The sequence below is a fragment of the Diplotaxodon limnothrissa genome, linkage group LG16 (genome assembly GCF_057381915.1).
Source record: "Diplotaxodon limnothrissa isolate DT_005_m linkage group LG16, D_limnothrissa_male_GT1.1, whole genome shotgun sequence".
NCBI lineage: Eukaryota > Metazoa > Chordata > Actinopteri > Cichliformes > Cichlidae > Diplotaxodon > Diplotaxodon limnothrissa.
In genome coordinates this window covers 17,204,091-17,231,879 of record NC_140611.1, presented here as the reverse complement: position 1 = coordinate 17,231,879, position 27,789 = coordinate 17,204,091, and the positions used below count along the sequence as shown (strand labels likewise).

General features: G+C 40.1%; 1 protein-coding gene and 1 pseudogene across 3 annotated transcripts in view; both read left to right on the top strand.

Annotated features, from left to right (window-relative positions):
* mycbp2 (MYC binding protein 2) overlaps positions 1 to 27,789 on the top strand; it is a 67,501-nt gene that overhangs the window by 6,682 nt on the left and 33,030 nt on the right. For all 3 annotated transcript variants that reach the window (XM_085374804.1, XM_085374802.1, XM_085374803.1), the window contains exons 3-35: positions 2,750 to 2,965; positions 4,171 to 4,324; positions 4,525 to 4,721; positions 5,774 to 6,016; positions 6,361 to 6,432; positions 6,635 to 6,731; positions 6,828 to 6,901; positions 10,725 to 10,863; positions 11,084 to 11,160; positions 12,356 to 12,560; positions 12,661 to 12,825; positions 12,969 to 13,127; positions 13,261 to 13,465; positions 13,601 to 13,746; positions 18,725 to 18,835; positions 19,219 to 19,323; positions 20,821 to 20,940; positions 21,050 to 21,131; positions 21,380 to 21,497; positions 21,661 to 22,019; positions 22,160 to 22,332; positions 22,803 to 22,928; positions 23,154 to 23,281; positions 23,495 to 23,586; positions 23,711 to 23,845; positions 23,976 to 24,059; positions 24,173 to 24,269; positions 24,359 to 24,551; positions 24,825 to 25,099; positions 25,281 to 25,502; positions 25,669 to 25,860; positions 26,915 to 27,121; positions 27,235 to 27,372. In XM_085374804.1, the coding sequence (XP_085230930.1) occupies positions 2,750 to 2,965; positions 4,171 to 4,324; positions 4,525 to 4,721; positions 5,774 to 6,016; positions 6,361 to 6,432; positions 6,635 to 6,731; positions 6,828 to 6,901; positions 10,725 to 10,863; positions 11,084 to 11,160; positions 12,356 to 12,560; positions 12,661 to 12,825; positions 12,969 to 13,127; positions 13,261 to 13,465; positions 13,601 to 13,746; positions 18,725 to 18,835; positions 19,219 to 19,323; positions 20,821 to 20,940; positions 21,050 to 21,131; positions 21,380 to 21,497; positions 21,661 to 22,019; positions 22,160 to 22,332; positions 22,803 to 22,928; positions 23,154 to 23,281; positions 23,495 to 23,586; positions 23,711 to 23,845; positions 23,976 to 24,059; positions 24,173 to 24,269; positions 24,359 to 24,551; positions 24,825 to 25,099; positions 25,281 to 25,502; positions 25,669 to 25,860; positions 26,915 to 27,121; positions 27,235 to 27,372 (5,106 nt within the window). The remainder of the gene's footprint in view (positions 1 to 2,749; positions 2,966 to 4,170; positions 4,325 to 4,524; positions 4,722 to 5,773; positions 6,017 to 6,360; positions 6,433 to 6,634; positions 6,732 to 6,827; positions 6,902 to 10,724; positions 10,864 to 11,083; positions 11,161 to 12,355; positions 12,561 to 12,660; positions 12,826 to 12,968; positions 13,128 to 13,260; positions 13,466 to 13,600; positions 13,747 to 18,724; positions 18,836 to 19,218; positions 19,324 to 20,820; positions 20,941 to 21,049; positions 21,132 to 21,379; positions 21,498 to 21,660; positions 22,020 to 22,159; positions 22,333 to 22,802; positions 22,929 to 23,153; positions 23,282 to 23,494; positions 23,587 to 23,710; positions 23,846 to 23,975; positions 24,060 to 24,172; positions 24,270 to 24,358; positions 24,552 to 24,824; positions 25,100 to 25,280; positions 25,503 to 25,668; positions 25,861 to 26,914; positions 27,122 to 27,234; positions 27,373 to 27,789) is intronic.
* On the top strand, positions 16,023 to 17,150 carry LOC146615952 (uncharacterized; annotated as a pseudogene).

The window sequence follows — 27,789 nt, the reverse complement described above, 5'->3', positions numbered from 1 at the left end:
AAAGACCAGGGACATGGTATAAAACCTGATTAATGGGTTAGCAAGGTATGCTGAACTTCATGTCAGAGTTTACATTGTTGGAAGTAGCTGAAGATAGCTCTCACTTAATCTGGCTAGATCACCATGGTAACTGATGGTGGACACATAAGCTGGTTTAAAATTCACAGCTTATTTTATTTTTTCTGTCTTTCTGATCAAATGCTACATCAAAGGCCACCTTTTAGCACGTACAGATTCTTGAGTTAAAAAGCTTGAGTTAAAACAGACAGTTGCTAGGCTGACTGGGGTTTGGTTTGAACTTGTTTTAGAGTACATCTGTTAGGCAATTCATGATGCTATGGACTAAAAGTCAGGATATCTTGTCTTCAATTTATCTTTCATCTGTGGTCCATGACTTCTTGTTGCTCAGTAAAGGGTTGGTTGCAGTAGCTTAGGACTGCTAATGTATTGCAAACATATATGGAAATTCTATACCACTCTCCATGATGGTGCTCTCCACACTGCTCTCTCAAATGGCATGAAATGATGAGTAATGCTCCTGAAAAATTTAATTTATCATTATACTGCTGCGGCTCTTGTAGTGATGGTGTAAAAAGCTATTTTGGTGAAGTGTGCTGCATGTGAACCCACAATATTGAGTTTGGCTGCTACTTCAAATATGTCTCAAAGCCTAGTGCTGTCATACAGAGATGAGCTGCAGAAGTAACAGTTAAAAATTAAATAAAAGCTACTGCAATTGCTTTATGTAGATGGAGACATGTCTATAGCGATCAGAACGTATTGTTTTGATCATATAAATCATTTTTATTCACATAATTGATACATGATATAACCAGATTTTTTTTTTCCCCTTCTTTTTTGTATTTAAGAACATTTATAAAGTAACAAACCGTAGGTACGACTTTATGTTGTAATTTAAGTACCTCTTTGCACTAAAGATTTTGGTTTCTTTTATCTAGCATTAACTCCAAATCTTTGAATTACATTTAATCAGATGACCATCTAGTCTAATAATGTCTTCATGCTTATTAATATAGGGTTGAAGCTTGAACGGTTTGGAAGCAAGACACAAAAAAAATTGTATAAATATTAATCAAACAATAAATGTCTTGGTATCCAGTTCTTGTAGAGACGGGCCAAAACTGCTGAGCTTCTTGCATTAAACCCACAGCTTCAGCTTGCAGGATTTTGATGTACCTTACCCTTCGGTTTTTACTTTATCTCCTCAGAAATCATATTTTCCTTGCTTCATGGGTTGTTACAGTCTTCTGTGTTCAAAAAGGCTTTAAGTGCTCCGTGCAGACAATGTGCTCCTTTGTAAATACTGCACAGTCACTTGGTCACAAGAGGCTAGGTAGGAAAGCAGGAGACATAAGTGTTAGATGAGGGCTGGAGGCTGATTTGAGCTGAAAATGAATGACCTTTCTTCCCAAATAGATGACATCACCCTCTGTGACGGTGATGCCAAAAGTGCAACACTGGGAGAGAGGGACAATCGATCAATGTGATTCTCTAGAGGTTGCCTCAGGACTGTAGATCAAAATGCTTTGCTTGGTGGGATGGTGAAAGCTTATCAGTTAGTTTATCAAGTTTCTCTGTGAGCTGTAGTTTCTCCAGTGATTATTTGGATTGGAGTCCTTAATCTTTGATGTAATGATTAGGATGCAAATTCTCCCTGTTGACTGGTCCAACTCGTTTACATCAGTGATGGCTGACTTGATATTACAAACAGCACTTAGTGTAACACAATTAAACAACATGCAAGAGGCACCATCAGCAAGACTTCTCTAAAATGTCTTTTTGTTTCTAATCCCAGTAGGCATGGGTAGAGATTGTAGACTGTTTGCCTGTTCAGTGTTAATAATTGAACCTTTTAATTGTAATTGTGTAACATAATGAGGATTTTTAAAAATATTTTTAATTGAAGAATTATCTGCTTTAAATTTCTCACCTCACTGCACAACAGTGATGATTTACGTTTATTATTATCTTTTTATTTATTTTTTTAGAAATAACTTGGCCATGCCAGCTTATTTTCTCTTGAGTGCCTTTTAAAACTTTAATTTCACCACCTTTTTTGTTGCAAAGACATCCTTAAGCATTTTTTCAGTTTAACTTTTAAGTTCAGCTCGAACTAAGTGGACTAAAGGACACGTTTGCGCACTGTTTATTCAGAATATTGTGTAATTAATTTTGCAACCGCGAAAATGGTCTTGAGCAGTTCTTGAAATTGGGAAACGCTCGCCTAGTCTGTACAAAGCAAGTGTCCTTAGGAGTCTGAAGCAGAATGAAGAGTTCTTTATTTTCACAGTCACCACGTGAGAGGACAGTGATGGAACTAACCGTGTAAATATGGTGTTCAGCAGACGTCTTACACTCCCAATTTATTTTGGTTATATAATTTTGTTTCAACTTGCATGTAACAGAAAACATCTGCACAGAGTCCCTGAGGTGTAGATTTCGGGAGATTTTCTCTGAGGGATTCTTACCTCATTTGTTGTGGTCAGTAGGCAATGTGCTTTAGAAGTGGGGAGGGTATCGTCAGTGGGCCAAATTAAATTCCTTCTAAAGTAACTGAGTCATGAGGTACACAAAGGAGGAATGGATTACCTACTTGTCAATGTACAGCAGTTATTTTACTGTACCAAAGTGTATTGAATTTTACTATAAATATTGATGTTACAGTTTATAAATGTGGTTTATAATGAGGATTTTCTAACCGACCCTCCTCACTCTTGTTTCCACACAGGCCGAGAGTCTAGATGGAGCACTCTGCGTGCCAGACATCAAGCTACACAGCAACCCTTCTGCATTCAATGTCTACTGCAACGTGCGGCACTGTGTGCTGGACTGGCAGCAAAGAGAGGCCTCCCTGGCGCTGGCCTCCAGGAGCTCGGTACAGAGCGGCGACTCAGACAGCGAGGAGGAGGAGGAGTACCGCGAACCAGCCGTGAAGCTGCCAAAGGTACAAGCAAGGAAGAGCAATATCAGCTGCTTATGTTGTTGTTAGCTGCACTTCCTACTAAAGCGAGCCAGCGTATTCTTTTGATGGATCTGTGAGATCCTTTAGGGCTTATTGTTTTTATTGTCATAATTGAGGTTTGTGTTACCAGAGATTTCAAACAACCCCCACCCCAAATCCTGTGAGGCTTCCCCAACTATGTCCTTTTCTCCGTGTGCCTGTTAGAAAAATAAATTCACTCTGTGCCCCTGCTGTTGCCAGGCTGACATTTACACCTGGGAGCAAATTTTACAGTTTGATTTCTAATAAAACTGTCTAAATTAGCTTTCTAAATCTGCATGACAGAAAATTTTTGCTCAATGAAAATACTTGCATCTTATGAATACTGAGTGCTGCTGCTCCCTCGTTCACAGCATTTTTGGATTTGACTTTTTTTTTTATTACTATTATTTTTATTTATTTTTAAAAACCAGATCCCCATCACGATGCAATCCTCTCAGGGATTTGTCTCCTTCTGGTCCCGATCTAGTGATCTTTCACTCTTTGTTTCACACTTCATTGTTTAAAAATAATCCTGACTAATCAGTTTTGTTAAGATAAATGTTGTTTTATCACTGATACCTATGAAATGATTGGTATTGATATATTTGCCAATTTGATCTTTAATTTTAGCTCAATAACGGTGGCTAACAAACACTGTGATCGTAAGCGTCAGTGAAGTCTCAGCTACAAAAATCTTGAAAGTCTTTTTAAAAATATTATGTGTTTTGCAATTTTCCATTATTTTTTCGTGCTGTGCCATTTGTATCCTCCTGTACATTAAAAAAAAAAAAAAAAATCCATTATACTATATTCGTTACACTGATTTTAAGCTTTCACAAAACAAGTTCTTCAATGAGACATGAAAGGACATTTGAATCATTATGTGATTCACTAACAAGCAATTCTGAGAGGGGAATGCTGAATGCCTTCCACTCTTCTCCACATAGCCAAGTAGGTCTGTCATTATACAAAATCTAAGTCCTTCGTAGTCCTCTGCATGCTGTGGGGCCCTGATCAGATGTAGTGGCATTGACTGTAAACATCCACTTCAAACCTTTTAGGGCATGCTCATCTGTTTGTTTTAAAATATATAAAAGAAAGCAATTTAACTTGGAGTGCGTTGTTGATTAGCTCATAGAAACCGTGTTCCTTTGGTGCATCTGCAGATCATTGGCATTGGCCTGTGTGGGGTTTTTGAGCTGATAAAAGAGACTCGGTTCTCTCACCCTCTGCTGTGCCTGCGTAGCCTGCAGGCCTTGCTGGACATGCTGCAGGGACAACAGCCTGAGGGCTTCCAGACTGAGCCACCTGATGTGTTAGGTAAAGCAGTATGTGTACTGTCTAATGCATTCCAATGTAATTAGCATATTGTATTTGAAGTATAAAATGCTTATTTTTATGTTGAATCTACCAAATGTATAACGTTTGTCGTTATTACTTTGTTCAGCCATCTTTACATATTACACTTTAATTGTTTCCTCAAATGGCCAACCTTCCAACCATTTCTTTTGCTTTGCCAGAGTCTCTTTTCCAGTTGTTGTTGGAGACCACGGTTCGGAGCACAGGACCCAATGACCCAACGGGACAGGCCATCACTGCGCTGTCCTGTGCCTGCCTCTTCAGTCTGGTGGTGGCCTGGGGAGACACGGGGAAGATCCTCCAGGCAGTTTCTGCCATTCTTACAAATAATGGCAGTCATGCCTGCCAGACAATACAGGTAAGCAACTAATTCAAACAAATTTGACTGATTGTACATGTGTGTCTTAACTCTTTTTACATGTCTATGATTCATTTTCGAAATCAAAGACAATGTAAGAAGAGTGTCAGTCCACCCTAGTCTTTGTACTTTTTTGTTATGCGTTTCTAGAACAAGTACATTCTGAGATTTCACAATATTTAAATGATTATCTGTTTAAATCTCAGTCAGATGTCTTGGAAGTAGACATTTATGTGATCCTCTTTGGTTAAGCACAAGCTGGAATCCGTTGAATATGATCTTTTCAGTTTCTAAACATTTTCCACCAGAACATGTAACCCTTCTCTCATGTGCTCCATATTGGTAAACATGTTTTTGATTACCAAAGTGCATGCTGAAGTGGATAAAGGAACCTGGCTCCATGCGTTTCTCAGTGCAGGGAGTCTCAGGGCAGTGTCTGGACAGCACAAATTGAGTTTTGGAAAATGTCAGGCTGCTCTGATCTCCGGTTTGATTATTTTACCCTGACTGCATTCTTCCGCCAATTAGTCATTCTTCTGTTTGCTTCTGTCCATAGCTTGTCTTTTGCAATGTTTTTTTTATTTCCTCTGCTCTATACCAAGCTGTTCTTTCGAATTCTTTGCCAAGTTGAACAGCAAGTGCTAATAAGTGGAAAGGGTTTGTGACTGAAAACATACTTCTCCTTTTTCTGCATTTGGATGCAATTTCCACATGTGATTGTGGCATAGCGGGGACTTGTAGGCTCACACATTTTATCCTATATAAACACTGGGCTGTGTTTGTATTTGTTTTTTCCCCTTCTTTGCTTATCTTTTATGTATTAACTGGATTATGAATCATCACAATGGCAGTCAGGCTTTTTGGGAAATGTGGGCCTGCTCCTGTCTATGTTCCGTTTCTTTTTTTCTTTTGTGTTTGTTTGCTTTTGTGTTAACAGTAAGATCAGAAGTATGTGTAATGGCTGCCATGGGAGATTGTGTGAAAATGCCACAGACAAAAAAAATGTACAGGAAACTGCAAGTTTTCCTTCTTGTCTTCCTAAATCTCACCAGGTTCCCACCATACTGAACGCGTTACAGAGGAGTGTACAGGCTGTTCTGGTGGGAAAGATTCAGATCCAGGATTGGTTTGGAAATGGCATCAAACGTGCAGCCTTGATGAACAAGTGGGTCCTGAAGGAGGTGACCATTGATGAAGATGAGCGCTGCCTCCTGCAGACTGATGGTTCCTTCCTGTATTTGCTCTGCAAGGATGGACTCTACAAAGTGGGCTCTGGATACAGCGGCACTGTCAGGGTGCGTAGCAAGAGCTGCATATCAGCTGATAGCAAGAGCTGCATATCAGCTTTGTGCAGTTATATTGCTTGAATTTTTCAAAAGCTTTCTGCAGCGTCAGAAAATGACTTGGCTTCAAAAAACTTCAAAATGTTTAATTTTTTTAAAAATACCCAGTTTATGGAAAAAAAATTTGTTTGGAGCAACATGGTTTTTCTTCCAACTTTTTTACAGCAGTGCTTTAAAAGTGAAAATTAAGATCATTTTCATTATTCATCAAATAAACCTTTTTTGTTTTGTATGACTTTATTTAAGGCTTGTAACTGTTAGTTTTTGTCTTCTCGTGTGTATTCAATTCCTCACAGGGCCACGTGTACAACTCCACGTCTCGAATCAGAAACCGAAAGGAGAAAAGATCCTGGCTGGGCTTTGCTCAGGTGAGTAATGCAAATATTGACATGTACACATTTTTCTTACATTTTGTTGAATAAGAATAAAGAAAACGTTGAAATATGTGTACGTGTATGTACGTATTTATATACACATGTGTGTATATATGTACGTATACACGTGTGTGTGTATATAAACACGATTGGAGCTAGTCATTGACTTCATTGATCATCTGTGTTTTGTCTTCAGGGGTATTTGTTGTATCGGGACACAAGTAACCACAGTATGTCGGCCCTGAAGATCAACCCTGAGACTCTGGAGCATGAGGGGACGGTTGCAATGCCAGGTGATTTATTGACTTGTATTTAAACACCTCAATTAGGCATTAAATTTTCAGTGAACAAAATATCAGGTATATTAACCATCACATTGAATTTTGCAGGTCAGCATTCAGATGGACAGAACATCATCTTCACTGATGGAGAATATATTAACCAGATTGCAGCCTGCAAAGATGTAAGTTTAGTGTTCCTGCTAAAGCCCATCAGTATTCAGTTTTACAGTAACACACTTCATCTTTTTTAGACTCTTAGAAGAATGTGGTGAACTTAAACTGAAACTGATTCAGTATGCAAAATATATGTTTTTCCTGCATGTTTAACTAAACCCTGAAGAAGCTAGCTGTGCATCTGTACTGCTGAGTCTGCTGTAAACACAGGGGAGAGAGCTGGCTTTATTATGCACCCACTTTCTTTTTAATTCTAATGAAATTGTAGTTTTGAATTTTGAATTAAGATAGTTGCAAATTTATTCACATTAATATAAATCTATAGGCAAGGTAAAAGGCTTTCGGTGCAGGAAGCTATCTGGTTTCCATTTGTAGTTTGCTTATAGTCCATGGTCAATAGACAAATCATGTTTGAACAGGCTTAGATTGTCCATTAACATGGCAAGGCAGAGAGGCAGCGTATTTCGCCTAAGTGCAGTTGTGAAATCATCTGTCAAACAACGATTTAGCTTTAAGCCTTTGAAAGTTATCTGCTTTCATTAACGGTGACTGGCAGATGGAACAGGAAGTCTTGCCCTACTCATCTGATGACTACACAGGAAGCATCAAGAAACTTGCTGTTGACAACAGAAGCAACTGCTGGATTTATGGCCCTGCATTTATAGCCATTTGCATAGCTTTTAGGCTCTGCAGAAAGCAGGATTAAGGAATTCAACCAATGCAGAGGCCAGCAGTGAGGATGCTATATGTAGGCTGACTGAAAATTAGTTGAAACATTTGCAAACGGAAAAACAGCAGTGTTCGCTATGGCGTGCGATCAGATATCAAGAATACATTAAGAGAAGCAAAAAAACGGTGGCTGCTGTGGACGGTATATGTTGTTTGGTTTGCTCTGCATAGCATCTATGGATTACCAGTGGAGTACCACGCTTGGACCATGAAGTTCCCAGATTCAAAAAACAAGTCGCTGATTCGCTCAGAAAAGCACGTCTTCCATTAGTACCTACTTGGATCGGCTCAGTGTGTTTTCCATTGCAATAGAGTACAACCTAAGTGTGTGGGGTCGTTATAACAACACAGCCAAGCATCCCGTGACATAATTTGTATGTGACATGAACGCTACAACAAAAGCAGACATCAAGGCAATGGTAGATGTGCTGATCAGTCTGACGTCACATTTTCGGATCGCTTTCAGGTACTAAAAAAAGTACCTGGTACCTAGGGCTGCTCGATTATGGCAAAAATGATAATCACGATTATTTTCACTGAAATTGAGATCACGATTATTTGACGATATTTATTTAACCCTTTAAGACCTACCATAGAACCAAGTCCACCAGAGCTTATATTATTTATTTTTTTTACATGCTGTAGTGCCATTTGTGGGAGCATTTCAAGTTGCTATACATCAATACAACTGTTATAGCCCATATTTTAATAATATGTATGCATTAAGTCATAGTAATTACATAAATTGCAAAAAAGTGCAATAAACTACAAAAAAAATTGAAAATCGTTTTTGTTTTGTTTACATATATTTCTACTTGGAGAAATTTAAGAGGTTTATCCCTCAAAACTTTAAATACAATAAAGTTGCAAAAAAATAGTTTCCCACCACAGGAAATTTATTTTGAGTGTCTTCATAGTTTTATTTTGGAGATACAGCAATTTTTATATACTGCAGGAAAAACAAAAAACAATCCTATGATGCAAATTTGCAAAGAAAACAGCAGGTGCATCATTTCACTGTGGGAAGTGTTACGAACAGCTGATAGGAACGGCGAAGCGTGTTTCTGGAATATTATGTTTTTGTTCCTGCAAGCGCTTTTTATGCAATTTTTGCAAAGCTATATGTGGAACGAAACCGTGACCGAGGACAAGCTGATGGCATCAGATGTAAGTACAACTCCTCCGGTTTCATATGCAAAACAAATTATTGCGCTAGCTTACACGGTTCAGGTTCTACAGGGATTTAAAAATAGTTACGCAAAACGGAGCGTGCTGCTCTGACCGGCTTTAAAGGGTTAACAATAACTTTAAAAAAATAATATAAAATAGTGTGCAACACCACTGAAGTTTTTTTTTTTTTTTTAAACTCTCTTTTCAACCAACGGCAGTCACTCTCCTCTCCAAATAACTTCTGCTTAGCTTTCCGAGCTTCCCTCGGGTCCTCTTAATCAGCGGTCTCCACCCTTTTTTGCGCCACGGACTGGTTTATGCCCGACAATATTTTCACAGACGGCCTTTAAGGTGTCGCGGATAAATGAGGGAGGGGCTAATAATCGGCTCAGTCATTTTTAATGATCGTTGAAAGCCCAGATCGTAATCGTGATTAAAATTCGATTAATTGAGCAGCCCTACTGGTACCTACCAGATATTACCACTTAATGGAAAACCTTAAAACCTGTGTCAGTCCGTACCAAGCCGCCCCAAGTAGGTAAAAATGGAAAAAGGGCTATACAAAGAATTGTTTTGCTTCTCTTTTGAATTGTCAAACTTGAATTGAATGGGGAAAGATGGCCACTTCATACCAGCTGGTATGAATTCTCATAGTGACAAATCATTTTTACACGCACTTGTGCAATGACATCCTTACCTTCTTAACAGTGCTATCTGCTTCGTTTCCTTTTGTTAGTTAAAATGAGGTTAACTTTTCAACTTGACTGGACCAGTGAGGCATCTGTCCCTCCCTCACTCCAAAAAGACTCTCAGCTGATCACCAGCTGTGCCGTACAGGGGGTCCAGCTGTGTTTGTGTGTGTTGTGTATATGTGTGTGTGGCAGTGAGGCAAATGGCACCACATGTGGGTATTCTCTGGAGAGCTTACTCTCTCAAGCAGTTATCTGCATAAGCACTCTGTAATGTGAGTGGGGGAGGGGAGTCTCTGAAATCCATATATCTGCCATTGCAGCAAGGCTGTTTCTACACTAATCAAAGGGGGTGGAGTACTGCATGGGGCTCAGAAGCTATATGCATTTATAGTGATCAGCTGGCAGCTTAAACCACCTATAGTTGGAGTTTAATGATTTGAGGCCCATATGCTCTGCTCTGTGGAAATTAAAGCACATTAGATGAGTCTGTCATTATCACCACGCAGTGAAAACCAGAATAGTCCCACGTCCCAGCATCCACCCCTCAGTTATATCCCTGTTATCTTATAATTATTTCCTCGAGGTCTTCCCATTTTTACTGTTTTCTTTTCTGTAAATCGTCACGGCCATAGTCATATGTCCTGCGCTCTGCCATGAATCAATGTGATCAATCAGCGTGTCACGCTCTACACCATGCTATTAATATTGTCACTGAAGGGGATTTCAGTACTTCTCTCCACTAATTTATATATAAAACACAATTCTGAGTTGATTAATAAGTAGAACCTGTGAAGAATGGACAAGATTTTTTTGCACCTAAAACTTTTTGTTTTCTGTTTGTAGTCCAAAATCTATTGACTTTATTTGAGAGGGCTTTGGCTGCATACATGTAAACAGCTATCATGAAAAGCAAAAGAGTGATTGAATGTGCTTTAATATACACAATGATGAGCAGATTGAGATAGAAGCTTTGGGCTAGATGTCCACACTAAAAGCCCCCAAAATATTGTCCGTTATCCCCAGAGGCTAAGTCAGCAGACTAGCTAATAAGTTGTAATGAATGAGTAATTGATTCTTCATGCAGTTCATTAGTTATTCACTTTGGGTGTGACCCATTGTAATGATGGGAGCAGGGATGCATTTTCTCTAAACAGAAGTGTCTTTTGTTAAATGGGCCTGGACCATACGTGACACTGTTGCAGTGTTTTGCCATGAAGCTAAGCTGTGTTCTTTCCTGCAGGATGGTTTTGTAGTACGGATCTATACTATGAGTTCAGACCCGGCCCTGCAGCAGGAACTGCAGCTTAAGCTGGCAAGGAAATGTCTGCACGCTTGTGGCATCTCTCTTTTTGACCTCGAGAAGGATCTGCACATCATCAGTAAGTGATGCAAAATACAGATAATATGTGTAATAAAGCTTCACATGCTTTTGTATACCTGCTGGAAGCATTCTGCAGTATACTTGTGTTTGCAAGGTTGCAAATGTGTCAAAAATTGCTCATAACTTAATGGGATTCTTTTTTTTAAAAAAATGGTGCACAGTACTTCCAATCCTGTCCCCTTGTGTTTTTGGCTCTAAATGCTATGTTCTTCTCTCAGGCACAGGCTTTGATGAAGAGGCAGCATTGCTTGGAGCAGGCAGGGAATTTGCTCTGATGAAAACTGCCTCAGGAAAGGTGAGACTGGTGGCGTGTCTGAAATGTTTAACAAAAATGAATGTTGGAAGCGCTTCAGCTGCTGAGCTTAAGAGCTTTTGTCTTGCCAATGACAGACCAGGCACTTTGAAGGGTGAACCTGTGGTGGGGGAAGGACTCAGTTGTGTTCCTGCTTGTTTGACTGCATTAAGCCCATCGTACAATTTAACATTCCTGCAGTTTATAACATCTGTACATAGTTAGCCTTAGTCAGATTTTCCAACATCAAGCTGCACAAAAGCCTAATAAGACAGACCTTTATGTTTAGGAAATGTTTGCTAGCCCTCTTAGCTAAATTATCTTTAAATAATACAAAATTACAGAGTTGTTTTTATGTCTTAATGTCTGCCTTTTTTGTGCTGTCAGGACACAGCCTTTATTAGTGGTTATAGGCAGGCTGAGCTAAAAAGCTTCTGAACTGGCGTTCCTGTATTTCAGCCAGCTATGCAGTGAGTCTCGCCCTACAGTACAATGTCAGCAACTTCAGGGAGGCACAACAAGGCAGACTGGAAGAGAAGCTTCCTATAGTTTTTGAATTTATATAAGAGTAGAATCAACAGGTGTTATCAAAACTGTCGATACAAGTAATTAAGTGATCAGAGGTTTACAATACTCTCTTGTATAATAAGATGAGAATGCTAACTATGAATGTGGTTTGGGTGTGTGATTGTTTGTGCCTTTTTATTTTTTGTAAGTGTGGCACAGTGTGCTTCTCTTCTGCAGTAGATAGCAGTCTAGGATAGTTGTGTGTTACACATTCCTTTGTGTAGAGACCTAAACTCACAACGCGTTTTATCTGCATATTACCAAGAGTGGATGGGTACAATGGGAACAGATGAATTTTATCCATAAGAAAGTATAAGCATTTAACTCATGACCCAGATTGGGTATGCTTAATGCATGCTACTGTTCTCTCAAATGCTACTGGAGGTAGTGGAGTTGTTTCCAAAGTGAGTGCTGGATAATCTGAGTCATAAAAATTATTTTGCATACCACACCAGACTTTTACATATATGACTAAAAGCTCTTGTATTTGAATTGGCAGCATACACACAAACAAACTTTAGTATAAGAGCCTCAGACTAACATTTTGTAATCTTAAATTTTCTTTTAAAACCCAAACTGTTTTCAGTCTTTTTGCATGTGTTTAAATGAGTCTCCTTGTGTTTTATTTTAGATCTACTATACAGGAAAATACCAGAGTCTGGGTATAAAACAGGGTGGCCCATCAGCAGGGAAATGGGTGGAATTGCCCGTTACGAAATCTCCGAAGATTGTCCAGTTCTCAGTCGGCCATGATGGCTCTCATGCGCTGCTAGTGGCTGAAGATGGAAGTGTATTCTTCACAGGGTCTGCCAGCAAAGGGGAAGATGGAGAATCTAGTGAGATGACTGTTTTCAAACATTCACCTTGTTAAAACCGGAATGAAAGCCAACTTGGCTGAGAAGCTAAATGTGATGTCTGTTGTGTTCTTTTTTTCAGCTAAAAGTCGTAGACAGCCCAAGCCGTACAAGCCCAAGAAAATGATCAAACTGGAGACCAAGACAGCCGTGTACACAGCATGCAACAATGGCAGCAGCAGCATTGTCACCAAGGATGGAGAACTCTACATGTTTGGCAAAGATGCTATATACAGTGACAGCACCTGTGAGTTGACAGAAACGGAGCATAGATATTTCAACATTCCCTTGTCTGGTTTAATCAACGCTCTACAATAATTAAAATTTGTGTCCAAAAGAATTGCTCATTCTCTAAAATCTTTATATTCAATATTATTTTCCTCTCTACAGGTCAGGTGACAGACCTCAAAGGTCATTTTGTAACTCAGGTTGCCATGGGTAAGGCTCATACATGTGTTCTGACCAAAAACGGTGAAGTGTGGACGTTTGGGGTGAATAACAAAGGCCAGTGTGGTAGAGACACCGGAGCCATGAGCCAGGCAGGAAAAGGTGAGAAGATGGACAAACACACACAGACAGATAAACATAATAAAATCACTCAATTTGAGTTTTCCATTTAAGTACCGTTTTAAATTCTGATCGATCTGATGATTTTCTTTTTTTGTGGACATATCTGTTGTAGCATTTGGTGTTGAGAACATGGCCACAGCCATGGATGAGGACCTAGAGGATGAGTTGGAGGAGAAAGAAGAGAAGAGCATGATGTGCCAGCCAGGCATGCACAAGTGGAAATTGGACCAGTGCATGGTTTGCACAGTGTGTGGAGACTGCACTGGCTACGGTGCCAGTTGTGTCAGTAGTGGACGACCAGACAGAGTGCCGGGAGGGTAAGAGACTTATGTCAGGACAGCATCTGTGTTCTTAGGAACCAAAAAAATACTCGTGACTGATGGGATCTTTTTAACTGCATTAAAAAAAAAAAGTGATATGAATATCTGTTTTGTTTGTTTACTTTGAACCAGTATCTGTGGCTGTGGATCTGGAGAGTCTGGCTGCTCAGCGTGTGGCTGTTGCAAAGCCTGTGCCAGGGAGCTCGATGGTCAGGAGGCCAGGCAGAGAGGCATCTTTGACGCTGTGAAGGAGATGATTCCATTGGACCTGTTGTTAGGTATGCTAAATGATATCTTCCAGCATATTAAAGCCCAGATTTTAATCGTGTTGGCGCAGTGACAAATGCAAGGAGCTAGCCAAAGAACTGCCCATGCTATTTTGGTTCATGTGAGTGTAAAAGTGCAAAGGGAGTGGGCAATGAAATATTCAAGTAAGGATTAAAAAAAAAAAGGACTCTCTGTGTGCCACATATCTCATCGTTCTGAAATTGCTCTGCCAATCACAGTGAGAAATAGAGAAACGGCATTTCCAAGAAGTCCTTGAGTCCTCTGCATGGTTTACACCTGCATTTGGGAGAGCAACAGTGGCACGCAGCATTGTTAAGCTGCAGGATATAACATTTCCCGCATAAACAGGAGAACACGAAGTTACATGGACTGCTGAGAGTAGAGGTATATGTGGTTATTCTGTGGCATCCAATCGTGGTAAATACAGAGGATGGCGGTGCATAACAGCACTACCCTCTGGTCTGGCAGTTCTAAATTAGAGGCTGCAATTCTGTCAACATAACAGAAGTGAGTACACGCCTGTGCAGTGTTGCTAGAGTATCAAACGATTCACTTTGCAGTAAATGCTTTACAGTAAGGTTGTTCTTCCTTTTTTATGAAACAAAAGGTTCAACTTTTTAGAATGATGGCTTTTCACAGCTCTTTGCACAAAATTTCTGGAAAGAAAAATCTGCTCTTCAGAGACAAATAGTTTTAGCTGCTCTTTTCTAGAGTGGTTATGTTGCTCCATTTTTCTCTTTAAGACTCCCCAAAGGTGTTCTGTTGGATTCGAGTGAGGCGAGATAGTTTCTCCTCTTGTGTGGTTTTGGCAGTGTGCTTCGAATTGTTGTTATGCTGGAAGGGTTCTGGTGACCGGGTGCTATCTTGTCAGCCAGTATTTTAGTATATCCACAGGCATTTATGGTTGCCATCTATAAATGTTCTCTCCCCAAGACCTTTAGCTCTCATGCTGCCCCTTATTATTGCACTCCCACCTCACTGCTTCGCTGCTGGTCATTGCATTGACTGTTGTAGTTGTGGTCTTATTTGAGCTGAGCAGATTTATCTTGATGTCATCTGACTGAAGAATGTGTGCTCTCAATAGACATCGCATTTCTTTTCTCGTTCTTTAGCAAAGTTTAATCTTGTAGTTTTTTTTTTTTTTTGCCAAATAGCAAGGAGCTTGTTGTTTTTATTTTTTCTCTGACACCATCCATAGAGCCTGGTGTTATGCAGTGTCCTCGCATTGTTCGTTTTCTCTCTTGATGACCAGAGTTACAATCCATAGTGTCTGCTCTCAGTGGATGACCACTGCTTCTTCTCATTAGTGATACTATGGCTTTGGTTTAGCTGCATTCTTCCTGTATTGTGCAGTAGCTTTATTTATTTATTTGTTTTTTAATGCTTCTGGTTACTTTTTGAGGAATAATGCAAACACAGATAAAGCCCATAAATCCCAAACTGAGAAAGATCCAATGTACACAGGTCTATGTATTTTGATGATTATGCAGTTGGGTTTAGTGGACATCATAAGTAGGGCTGTGCGATATGACCAAAATCTCATATCCCGATATAAGACATCTATCGTCCGATGACGAAATGAATCATAAAATTTTAACATTTTCTGTAAATTCTGTAAATCTCGGGCAGCTTGACTTGCGTGAAGTGTTTCCAGCTGGGCGTCATGTGCCTGGAGTCCAGTGTTTTAACAGATGCATGAAACTATACATATTTAGTCATAAGTTATAATGGCCGCCGTTTTCTTTGTGATTATTTATTACACGGCGTGATGCGTGGAAAAGCCCGTTCTAACATTTGAGTCTAAGGTTTATTTTTTAGCACCTGACGGCTCTTTTTTTTTTTTTGCTTCTCATCCGTAAACGCTGCATACTCTTTCACGTGATTCAGTTTATTTTGAAAAGTCTCAACAGGATCTTGAGCTTTATTGTGAAAGGTTTATGTGGAAAATAAACAAGCGGACGGCAGAGCCACGCGATGGTTTTACCATCATTGTTGCTAACAACAACACATACAAACAGTCGCTTGTCCGTCAGTATTGTGGTTATATTAAATATAAGAGAAAGAGAGAACTTTAAGAAATTAACCCTCTGATGCATAGTGGTCACTGGAGTGGACAGCTACTAAAACGTACATATCTCTTTAATGCATTGGTTTCTATGGTGGAACTGCATATTAGCCTCTAGAGTGCTCTCTGCTGCCATGCTCCATTGAGGTCAATTCAGTGTTCAGTTAGTGCAACTGCAAGTAAATTTCCTCTGAATCAAAGATGGCAGACAAACTGTCACCCCTGCCGACCACTGCTGGCATATCCTGTCAATCCTTCTATGCTAAAAGAGCCCAACAGGTAAAAAAAATATGATGATATGCAGTAACATCTAGGGAAGGATATTATCTGTTTGGAATAAGAAATTGTTATGTCTAATATGTAGAAAACTACAATTAACCATGTGTCCACTGTAGTGGACATCATGCATTACCCACTATATTTTTTTAACATAAGTCATAAATTGTCTCACTGTTTTTTGGGACTGTTTTGGTTATAATTAAGCATATAATTGTTACATTTATAAGCTACTCATTTAAAATATATATTTCTGTGCAGATCAGCTGTAGTTTGAGTTACTATAATAATTATTTTATCATATTTTGTAGACTTCAAATGCAGCAAAGAATAAGGCAGCGTACAGAATAGTCCAGGAAATTCCATCCAGCTCCAGTGATGATGATTTCATTGATAAGTGCAGTGATGAGGAGTTCAGTGATAAGTCCAGTGATGATGAGAGTGGCTGCCAGAGCAGAACAGAGACATAGGAACTACGGATGATGAAGACACAGACAGTCAGGATGCAGAAAGTGAGAACGATGAGGGGCAGGATGAAGAGGAAGGTCAGTATGATCAGGGAGCTGTGGGAGATGGGTACATGGCACCTGACCATACTCAAGCCCGCAAAAATATTTGGAAAGTCCAAGACAATGACTTGGTTGGAGACTTGCCTCCTTTTCTAGGAGAGTGGAAATTGAATGTGGAGGGGAAGGATCCCATAGATTTCTTCAGACATCTGTTTCCAGCAGATCTAATTGATAATATAACATACAACACCAACTTGTATGGGAAAGAACTGTCAGTAACAAGAGAAGAGATTCTCCCTCCAGCAATGCAAAAGAGGAAGACCCAGTGGGACCCCACAACCCGTGAAGTGGAGAGCAGTCACCAAAGTAGCCTGTGAGGTCAGGTTTGCCACAGGATATCACTGGCCCCAACTGACCGAGGTGAAAAATGCAAACAGGTGCCATGATGTTGTGTGCACACGGAAGACCAAATACATCTGCATGCAATGCTGTGTGCCATTGTGCCCTGGATGCGTTGCAAACTTTCGCACAGCCTAGGTGTGATGAACATAGAAGTGTTTGGAGATGCAGAGACTAAGATGTCAGTTTGTGTTTTCTTCCAGCATGCTACTAAGGGCTTGGTAATACTGTCCTGCATCGTTATAGAACTGTGTAGACTCAAAAATGTTTCTCTTGTTGGAGATAGTTTGCCATATTCAGGTGTAGGATTCATAGCTAGGACTGTTGATTGGTTTTGTTATTTACGTCTAAACATTGGGGCCTTATGAGTTGAAAGTTCCAAAAAAATTGCTGAGATGTTTTTCAAAGGATACAAGCAAACAAGTGTTTGTATATTTACAATAGAACACAAGGTAATTAATTTTTACAGTAAATTCACAGTATTTCATGCTAAATGCTCAGGCGCATGTAGTCCACTGGAGTGGACAAGTTTATAACTTTATAAAAAAACATATTTTTGAAAAAAAAAAGAGTTAACATTTTTTTTCATGTCCTGAGAAGAATAAAAGCACTTAAGAAAAAAATCTTGACCAAGGCTTTCATAATTCATGCATCAGAGGGTTAATATAGCCACTACACTGACCATCAAAACAGTGAAAAAATATTGCCGTAAACAGTTTATTTGCAACACCACGAAACAAACGATAGCGTAAAATGAAACGATAGACGTTTTTATATCCTCATCCGATATATATCGTTATATCGAACAGCCCTAATAAGTGTACTCAGTTTTGTTGTCCTTTTTGTTTCTACTTTAGGATCAGTATTAATAATAAAGCCGTTCCTTTTGGTTTTTAAGAGAGGAAGCACTCTGTTTGCCAACTTAGAAATAGTGCTATTTATAATTTGATATACATTTAAATAACTTGAGATTAAAGCGATTCATGTGTAGTCACTTCTGTTCTGTTCATTCTATATCCATAGTACCAAGTCTCAACCATTTTAATAAGAAGGTGATCAAAGAGTAGAAATCGGTCATAGATTAAAGTGCAGGTAAATGGGAATCCTGCTTTAATCACAATATCTCCAAATCTGTGCAAAGTATGAAATCAGATACATCGTCCATCATTAAACAACTCCCCATCTTAAAGGTCAGGGAAATGTAAAACAACTGGAGAGCTACTTGCGCTGGTTGTTGCGCCTTCATGAAAATATGCTCTTCTTTTATCCTTTATGCTCTGTCCTTCATGCAGTATATTCATCTTGGCTTAAACACCACCTGCATTGTTTACATTTCACTTAAAGCTGCAAAGACTGACAAATCATATGCATGTTAAAATCTTAATGCATATAGATGATGTGACTGTAGCAGCTATATGTTTAGCTGTACATACCTGAGAAAGATTGTCCAGGGCTTAATGTAAGCACTGTATGCTAAGCTTATGAAGGCATGGTGCTTATGCTACATGTCATAATGTTTGTTGCATTTGCTTGAATACATTGCGCACTTGTCACTCATCCTTGGTTATAATCCTTGTGTCGTGCAGAGTCGTTGCTTCTCCATCATGTCTCTCCATCATTCATTGATGTGTGTCTTGTTTTGTTCCGCCCTGCTTTGCCTTCCCTCCTCCTCCTGCATCCTGTCTGGGCTGGCTGTATCTGCGGCCTTTTTGTTTTCAGCTGTGCCTGTCCCTCCCCCTCCAGGAGTCAACATTGAGGAGCACATTCAGATCCGCCAGGAGGAGAAACGACAGAGGATCAATCGCCGGCATAGGTTGGAGGAGGGAAGAGGTATGATTCAGAGCTAGGGGACTAACTTTAATGAAGAAGTGTTTGTTTTGGGATGTAGAAAGGACACATTTCTGTGATAGACATTTCAAATAGGAGAGACTATGGAGATGGATGTAACAAATAGGCTTAATTGTATGTCCATCCTTTTTAAAAAAATAAATAAATAAATAATCAAGTTTCAGGTTACCGGTACTTACAGGTGCTGTTGTGAGCTTGGGTGTCGTGCCTTGGTGACTTCCCCCTTGCTTGTGTCTCTACTTTTATTTATTTATTTAATTTTTACATTTTCTAGCATATGTGTATGGTTGTGGTGTAGTATTATCATGTGTTGTTTCCCATTTGTGAGCATTGTGCATGCATGTGAAAGTTTCTTTCTCCCCCAGGCCCCCTTGTTTTCCCTGGTCCCATTTTTATGAACCAGCGTGAGCAGGCCCTAGCCAGAATAAGACCCCTTCAGGCACTAAGGCATAAACGGGACAAGCACAAAGGTACTACGGTCTTCACTAACTCAACGGGTGCAGAGACACCCCTTTGACTTATCTCCCAATCTGGCTGTCCCGCCCACCTCCTCTCACTCTTTGAAGGCAGGACTCTTGTATCTTCACCAGGTCTCAAAGTTTTCATCCACGGAGTACGATGCAGTTAGTAAGACGAAGGTAGAAAGCTATGTCATTGCCTAACTGGATTTACCGTCACCCCCATAGCAAATAGATAAAGCTACTGCATTACAAGCAGAGACACTGGGGAGAGTAAGCTTTGACAGTTGACAAGTCTGACACATTTTAAATGTGAAACATTTCGTGGAAATGGCTTAGATGTGTCATCTTAACATTAAGCTTTGTTTGGACACTCATTGTTTGGACACTCAAGTGTTGAAATTGTTAAGACATTAATCAAATAAGTTGAATATGGCCATATATTTGTAGGGTTTTTTTGTGGGTTTTTAAACTTTTTTTTTTTTTTTTTTTTGGAATAAAACATCACTTTCCTTTGGAAAAACAACTGCTGGATATGAAGATGGATCCTTGCTTCTTTTTCCCCCCCTCGTCTAACCAGCATAATCCTGGAGGACAGAGAACATAATATAATGTGACTGTTAAATACCTGTTGAACCCCCCCTTTTTTTTTTTTTTTTTTTTTATTAAGAAAAATGTCATTTGGCTACAAAAATGTCAAATATATCACTTTGTGTGCAGATGTAAAGCAAAAAACTAATGATATGTGCCATCTAAAGACATAAGAAGCATAACTTGTCCCACTGGCACTAATCACTGAGTGGTTTATTAGTCTGTTTTGCTTTGATGTTTGATGTGCATTTGTAAGTGTAGGTCATTTAGGTTGCATCTAATAAGCATTTTTCTTCATGGTTTTCACAGGCATTATGGCAGTGCCTGGTTTTGACCTCCAAAACTGCTTTCATGTGCTTAAGATGTCATTTTAGGAGCACTCTTTTTATTCTCTAATATTAAGTGTAGTGACAATGAACTAATTTCTTAACCCCTCTAATTTTGGCACCATGAGCCAGTCAATATTTATTTTGGTCCAAAAAAACAAGAATCCTGAATATATTCTCAGTCACTGTACTCACTGTAATGCATGGCACTCCTCTATCCCAACCTCCTCCTCTCACACACCACAGCTGTGACCTCCTGCAGGGCTCAGGGTAAACCAGACTTCCTGTTAACTCATAAGAGACAAAAAAAACCCTCAATTCTTTTTCAAAACTGTTGGTAAGCTATAACAGAACTGGTTATCAAAAGCCTTTGTTATGACGGTGTGTCACTCCTTGCTATTGTTTTTTTTTTTTCTTTTTTCCCTTTTCTCCCCCCTTTCTCCTTTCGTTTTTTTTTTAAGACCTCTTTTCCCTCCAGCTCTGTTTTTTCGAGGATTGTGCAGAGGCTTCCACCTCAGCGGTCTAAAGCTGCTACTAAACTTCACTCTCTGTTCTGTGCTCAAATGTGCTGACTTCAGTGTTTGCCTTATAGATGGTAGCAGTGAGCGTGGGGAGAAGGATGCTAGCAAAATTACAACCTACCCCCCGGGGGCTGTGAGATTTGACTGTGAACTGCGAGCAGTTCAGGTCAGCTGTGGTTTTCACCACTCAGGTGGGTGCTTTCCCCTCATAACAATCACTCGTTTAGATTTACCTTGATAATTATAGAAGTTGTTTAAAGCAACTAGTAAGAGTACAGTAATCGTCATGTTGGTTTACAGTGGTGCTTATGGAGAATGGAGATGTCTACACATTTGGGTATGGTCAGCACGGGCAGCTCGGACATGGGGATGTCAACTCCAGGTATTCTTGTCAGATGACCTTGTTTTTTCTTTAATGTGATAGATGTATGTTCAAGTAAAAGTAATTATTTGTTAGCCGTAGAATAGTTTCTGTAATTATCCCTGTATATTCTAGTATTATTTAAACATTAAATAATTATAGCAGAACAGACAAATGTCATGGGTATTAAGAGGGAAAACTACATTACAATCATACATTAACTGCAGTTTTGTGGACACACAAATTCATTTAATTTTTTCCCTGCTTAGGGGCTCTCCAACTCTGGTGCAGGCTCTTCCTGGTCCGAGTGTGCAGGTGACAGCAGGCAGTAACCACACAGCTATTCTCCTCGTGGATGGGCAGGTCTTCACATTTGGCAGCTTCTCGGTGAGTAAACAGAATCTATTGCAATTCTACCGTAATGCAAAAGTAATCTTTTAAATGTAACAAATGTAACCTTTGTTTTAATCGGTCACGATTGCTTTTGCAAGTGCTGCAGATTTCTTTTGCACTTTGTTTCTGAAACTTAACACTCTCCTTGCTTTTCCAGAAAGGGCAGCTTGGTCGGCCGATCCTGGACATGCCCTACTGGAATGCCAAGCCGTCTCCCATGCCCAATATCGGTGCCAAATATGGACGAAAAGCTACATGGATCGGAGCCAGTGGGGACCAGACATTCTTGCGAATCGATGAGGCTCTTATCAACTCCCATGTCCTAGCTACTTCAGAGATCTTTGCCAGCAAACACATCATTGGCCTCGTGCCCTCCTCTGTGTCTGAGCCACCACCATTTAAATGCTTGCTTATCAACAAAATGGATGGAAGCTGCAGAACCTTCAATGACTCTGAGCAGGAGGACCTGCAAGGATTTGGCCTCTGTCTGGACCCAGTGTATGATGTTATATGGAGGTCAGTGTGAGGTCTATGCTTATGTTAACCAAGGGATAAGCTGGATTTCATCTCAACTCTTTGCTGCACTTTCATTAGTCCAGAAATATTTCTAATTCCTTGCATGTTTAATCCCTGTCATTATTTCCTCCTGCTTCTAGGTTCTTGCCAGCCACCAGAGAGATGTGGTGTTACAATGCAGTGATAGCTGATGCCAGGATGCCCTCTGCAACAGATCTGCAGGCTCGCTGTAGCATCCTTAGTCCAGAGCTTGCATTACCGTCAGGATCACAAGCAACCACCACTCGCTCTCATGGAGCCCTACACATCCTTGGTAATCCTTTACACTAGGCATTTACAGTGTCAAATTGCTTATGGGCCTTATGATCTTTTTGTAATTACCTTTTATTAAATCATTGACTTAACTTCTCTGATGGGGCTTTAGCTTAGTCTATGTAGCTCCCGGGTGTTTCAAGTTTTAGCTGCTGTTCATTCAATATTATCCAATGTGATAGACTGGTTGTTAACAAGTTGGACTTAATTTTATGCTTTTATAGAAATGTTATTCTGTATATAACTGTAGGATGTTAAGTTGTTTTTCTGGCTTTTTGTTTTTCCTTCTTTTTATGAGTGAACTCTTATTGTAAGTTTTTCATGGGAGACTGTAGTATCACCTTTTAATCAGTTCAAGAGAAAACTGATTTGACCTCAGTCAAACAAATGATGTGATTGCAAGAATGCTATGACCACTTCTGTTGATTGTCATTTGTTAGTAAGATGAACTATGCTGTTTCTTCCACTTAGGTTGCTTGGATACACTGGCTGCCATGCAGGAACTGAAAATGGGTGTAGCCAGCGCTGAGGAAGAAACCCAGGCCGTGATGAAGGTCTACTCTAAGGAGGACTACAGTGTTGTGAACCGCTTTGAGAGTTAGTTCTTGTTCATAAGTAATGACTGAAAGAGACAGGACTTGCACTGACTGATTGAAGGGATTAAGCAGCTGCCTAGTTTGATATATTGATGTTGATCTCATCAATATATCAAACTAGGCAGCTGCTTAATCTGTAACATTCAGTGAGAAAAAATGCCATGGAAAGTAAGTGATCATCTTTGTGACCTTCATAACCTGACTGTTCCCTTATGCGATGTTGCAGGTCACGGTGGTGGTTGGGGTTACTCGGCCCACTCTGTGGAGGCCATCCGTTTCTGTGCCGACGCAGACATCCTGCTGGGTGGGCTGGGCCTGTTCGGGGGACGAGGGGAGTACACTGCCAAAATCAAGGTGTGCAGTCCCTTGAAATATTTTTACAAAAAAATGCTTTAATTGCATGGATGTGCAAGTTTTTGAAAACCATAAGTCAAAACAAGGTTATGTAGGATTTTGAAATTACTACCATAGGTGTATCTTATAGGGGTCTATGGGTTAGTACGGGCAGTATTTTTCTTTTTTTTTTAAATTTATATAATATATTAATCAGTTTCTGTTGTTGTGCAGCTGTTTGAGCTTGGCCCCGATGGTGGTGACCATGAGACAGACGGTGATCTGCTGGCTGAGACTGATGTACTGGCTTATGACTGTGCTGCCAGGTATAGTTAATGTATTTGTATTTTTTGAAAGTGGTTTTAGCACTTAGTTTTGTGGCCATTTCAGTAAAGAAAATGTTGCAGAATCATTTTAAATGGCTTTAACTGATGGTGATCTTATTTTTAGGGAGAAATATGCAATGATGTTTGATGAGCCGGTGCTGCTGCAGCTTGGCTGGTGGTATGTGGCGTGGGCCCGAGTGTCTGGTCCCAGCAGTGACTGCGGCTCCCATGGGCAGGCTACCATCACCACTGATGATGGGTAAAACTGATTTACAGTCACCGTGATAAATCAGTAGAGCTGATGGTTTATTTTTCTATATGTTACATTCTTTTACATTGCACATGTTGATTTTTCATGTGTCATGATTTGTGTTTTTCCTCCCATTTAGTGTTGTCTTTCAGTTCAAAAGCTCAAAGAAGTCAAACAATGGCACAGATGTCAACGCAGGTCAGATACCTCAGCTGCTTTACAGGCAAGTACTCTCATTTTGTTAAAAGTGGTGCATGTTTATTGGGGGGGTTTGTTTTATTTTTTGGTGCCTGTCCAATAAATAAGCTTTATTCTCTTTTCATATTTTAACGTTAGGCTTCCTTCAAATGATGGCAATGCATCTAAAGGCAAACAGCAAACCAGTGAACCAGTCCATATCCTTAAACGCTCATTTGCTCGTACAGTCTCAGTGGTGAGTACTGTCCAAGTGTCTCTCTGCAAGTTATGTAACAGGTCACTTAAAAAAAAAAAATTGAACAACGCTGTGTCATCTCGTTGTAGGAGTGTTTTGAGTCTTTGCTGAGTATCCTTCACTGGAGCTGGACCACCTTGGTTTTGGGTGTGGAGGAACTGCGAGGGCTGAAGGGTTTCCAGTACACCGCCACCCTGCTCGACCTTGAGAGACTGCGCTTTGTTGGCACATGCTGCCTTCGCCTGCTCAGGGTCTACATCTGTGAGATTTTTCCCATTGCAGGTAGGAACACAAAGCACTTTATCACTGACAGCATGATGACTGATAGATGGACGACGTCAAAGTCTTTCTTTGCAACAACAAAAGAGTCTTATTCAAACTGTTACTATACATTAAACAAATGATATATAGTATGTACATAGATTTATATTTATAAAACAATTAAAAAGTTAGAAGACAATCAGTGATTGTGATGTTTTTGTTTCTTAAAAAGTGCATTTTAGTTAAACTGTGTCTTCTGATTACATCTCTTCTTTTCCCGTGTTTGATTTCTAGCCAGCACCAAGGCTGTGGTGGAGGAGTCAAGCAAGCTGGCAGAGTGCGTAGGAAAGACACGCAGTCTGCTGAAGAAGATCCTGTCAGAAGGCATGGACAACTGCCTGACCAAGCTGGACAATGACCCACAAGGCTACTTGTCTCAGCCTCTTACTTTGCTGGAAGCTGTGCTGCAGGAGTGCCACAACACTTTCACCGCCTGCTTCCACTCCTTCTATCCAACCCCGGCTCTGCAGTGGGCCTGCCTGTGTGATCTGCTCAACTGCCTGGACCAAGTATGATGATTTCATACAGCTTGTTGACACATTAAAAAAAATCTTTTAGTTTTAGATGACATTTTACTGTACTTTCATTATTCAAACCCTTTTTCTACCTAACAATGTTCAGATAATTTCAGATGAAGGCTTAAAGAGGGGGGAAAAACTGACCCTCACCATTATTTTTGCTGTATTTCAGGATATCGCTGAGGCTAATTTCCGTACATCCAGCAGCCGTCTCCTGGCAGCCGTAATGTCAGCTCTGTGTAACACATCGGTCAAGCTGACCTCCATCCTGCCCATTGCTTATGATGGGGAGGTGCTGCTGCGTTCACTGGTCAAACAAGTAAGCACAGAGAATGACTCGGCCCTTGCTCACCGCTTCCCCCTGCTGGTGGCCCATATGGAGAAGCTCAGCCATGTGAGTTGGCACTGCGTTAATGTTTAGTTGTTTATCGATACAGTCAGTGGACATGTTGAGATAACTCCATTTGATCACTATCACATTCTCATCCAAATACCTAGATGGCCTATAAAAGAAATCAAAACAATCATATTAAGTTAGTAATATTGCTTCCACCTTTTAGACGGAGGAGAACCTAATGGGCATGACCAGTTTCCGGGAAGTACTAGAGAAGATGCTGGTGATTGTGGTGCTGCCTGTGAGGAAGAGTTTGAGGAGGGAGGTTGAACTGTTCTCACCACATTTGGTCTCCAACACCTGTGGCCTGCTGGCCTCCATCGTTTCTGAGCTCACCGCCTCTGCCCTGGGCTCTGAGGTAACTTAATGTGCTCTAGTAGCCATTGACCTATGCTCCCACAGTACGCCTGTATGTGGGGCTACTGTTTTGGCTTTAAGCTATGGTCCTTGTGTGCGCTTGCAAAGCCCCACTCGCATTACCAGAAATTTCATCTGTACATGCTTATTGTTCTGGGCTTTGACAAAGCAACCTTTTTGATCACATTGATTTGTAGTTTTCAAAGGGATTTGATTTGCATCCCAGTCACTACAGTTCAGCCAACGTTTGAAAAGAAATCTGTCACTCGTGCATTTTCTCATTCTTTTTCTTTTGTCCTGTCTTGTGCCATATTCTTCATATTCTCAAGGCTCTATTGTTGTTGAAGTAATTTCTCTCAGTGACACACTATGTCCTTACTGCAGCTTTAAAAAAAAAACAGAGAGCTCAGAGCTTTTCTGTATTGTCTATACAGCATGCCGAGTCATTAGGTATGAGTGGCAGACATCTGTTGGCCTCCATCGTTCACACTCTACATTTAATTATCATCACACTCTTTTTATACTCATGTACTGCAGTCATGACTCTTTAGCTCCTGTTGCCATAGTAACGTTACTTGACAACTGCCCTCAACAACTACTTTTTTTTTTTTTTTTTTAACCCTCTCCCCCCAAGTCTGTTGTCACGGAAACTACTTTCTCTCCAGAGTACCTGGATAGGTCCCTCTGCAGCTGTGTCTGGTTCTCAGCAGTCACAGGCTGATATAAATAGTAGTTACTAATGCATACCAAGCATGAAATGGTTTTATTTCACTTTCATTTATTCTTTTCTGTGAATGCCTTTTGTATGTTTTAGCAACCTTTGAATTATTTACCTTTTCCATCCATCATTTACAGTGTTTGCTTGAACTCTGGACATTTGGAGGGTTTTGGTCATTTTACACTTTATTACGAGTATTGCTACCTAAAATTATGGATTGTGATTTTTTTTTTTTGTTTTTATATATTTAAAAAAAAAAACCCATTTAGTGTCTTTCTATTTATCTTCGTCGTCACGTGTGTTTGGCTATATTTCTTAGTATTTCATCCTTTATTAGGTTGATGGGCTGAACTCGCTCCACTCAGTGAAAGCATCTCCGAACCGCTTCACTAAAACAAGCCAGGGCCGCAGTTGGAACACAGGCAATGGCTCGCCGGATGCCATCTGTCTGACAGTGGATAAGCCAGGCGTTGTGCTTGTGGGTGTCTGCGTATATGGAGGAGGGGGCATCCATGAGTATGAGCTAGAGGTGCTGGCTGATGATGTAAGTGACTGAAGGTTTTTTGCTTTTTTATTTGTTTTGTGGTGCTGCTGAACTAGTTTCCAGTCAGTTGAATTATTTATTCTTGTGAATCTCTTTGTTCCCTTGACCTTCAGGCGCAGACAGAGCACCCAGGGGACTCTGCGCATTCTCACAGGTGGACATCTCTGGAGCTGGTGAAGGGCACATACAGCACTGACGATTCCCCTAGTGATATTGCTGAAATTCGCTTGGATAAGGCTGTGCCACTTAAGGTACATAAGCAGTATACGACCTGGTACATAAATGTGTTTGGCCCTAATAACAAATTTCCTCTTTGTGACTGCTCTGTAGGGGGTGAATTTTTTTTTAATATATATTGATCTGTTTAACTTATGGTTAGCTTTAAGATAATGTAATGTCTCCGAGGCTAAGTCATTAAACTAGACCTCTCAGCTGTGCTTCTGTCGTTAGTGCCTTCATGAGTGTTTTTAAGGCAGATATCTGACAGATAATATGGCTTGTGGTGCAGCTAATTGTATTTGAAACATTAGCGTGATACGCCCATATACTCTAAAGAAGGCCTTTAGCTTGCCAAGCTAGCTGATGAATTGGCACTATATGCTCAAAAAAAGAGAGATAAAGAGGTGTCAACATGCAAAATGCCAAACTCAAGAATTTTAAAATGACAG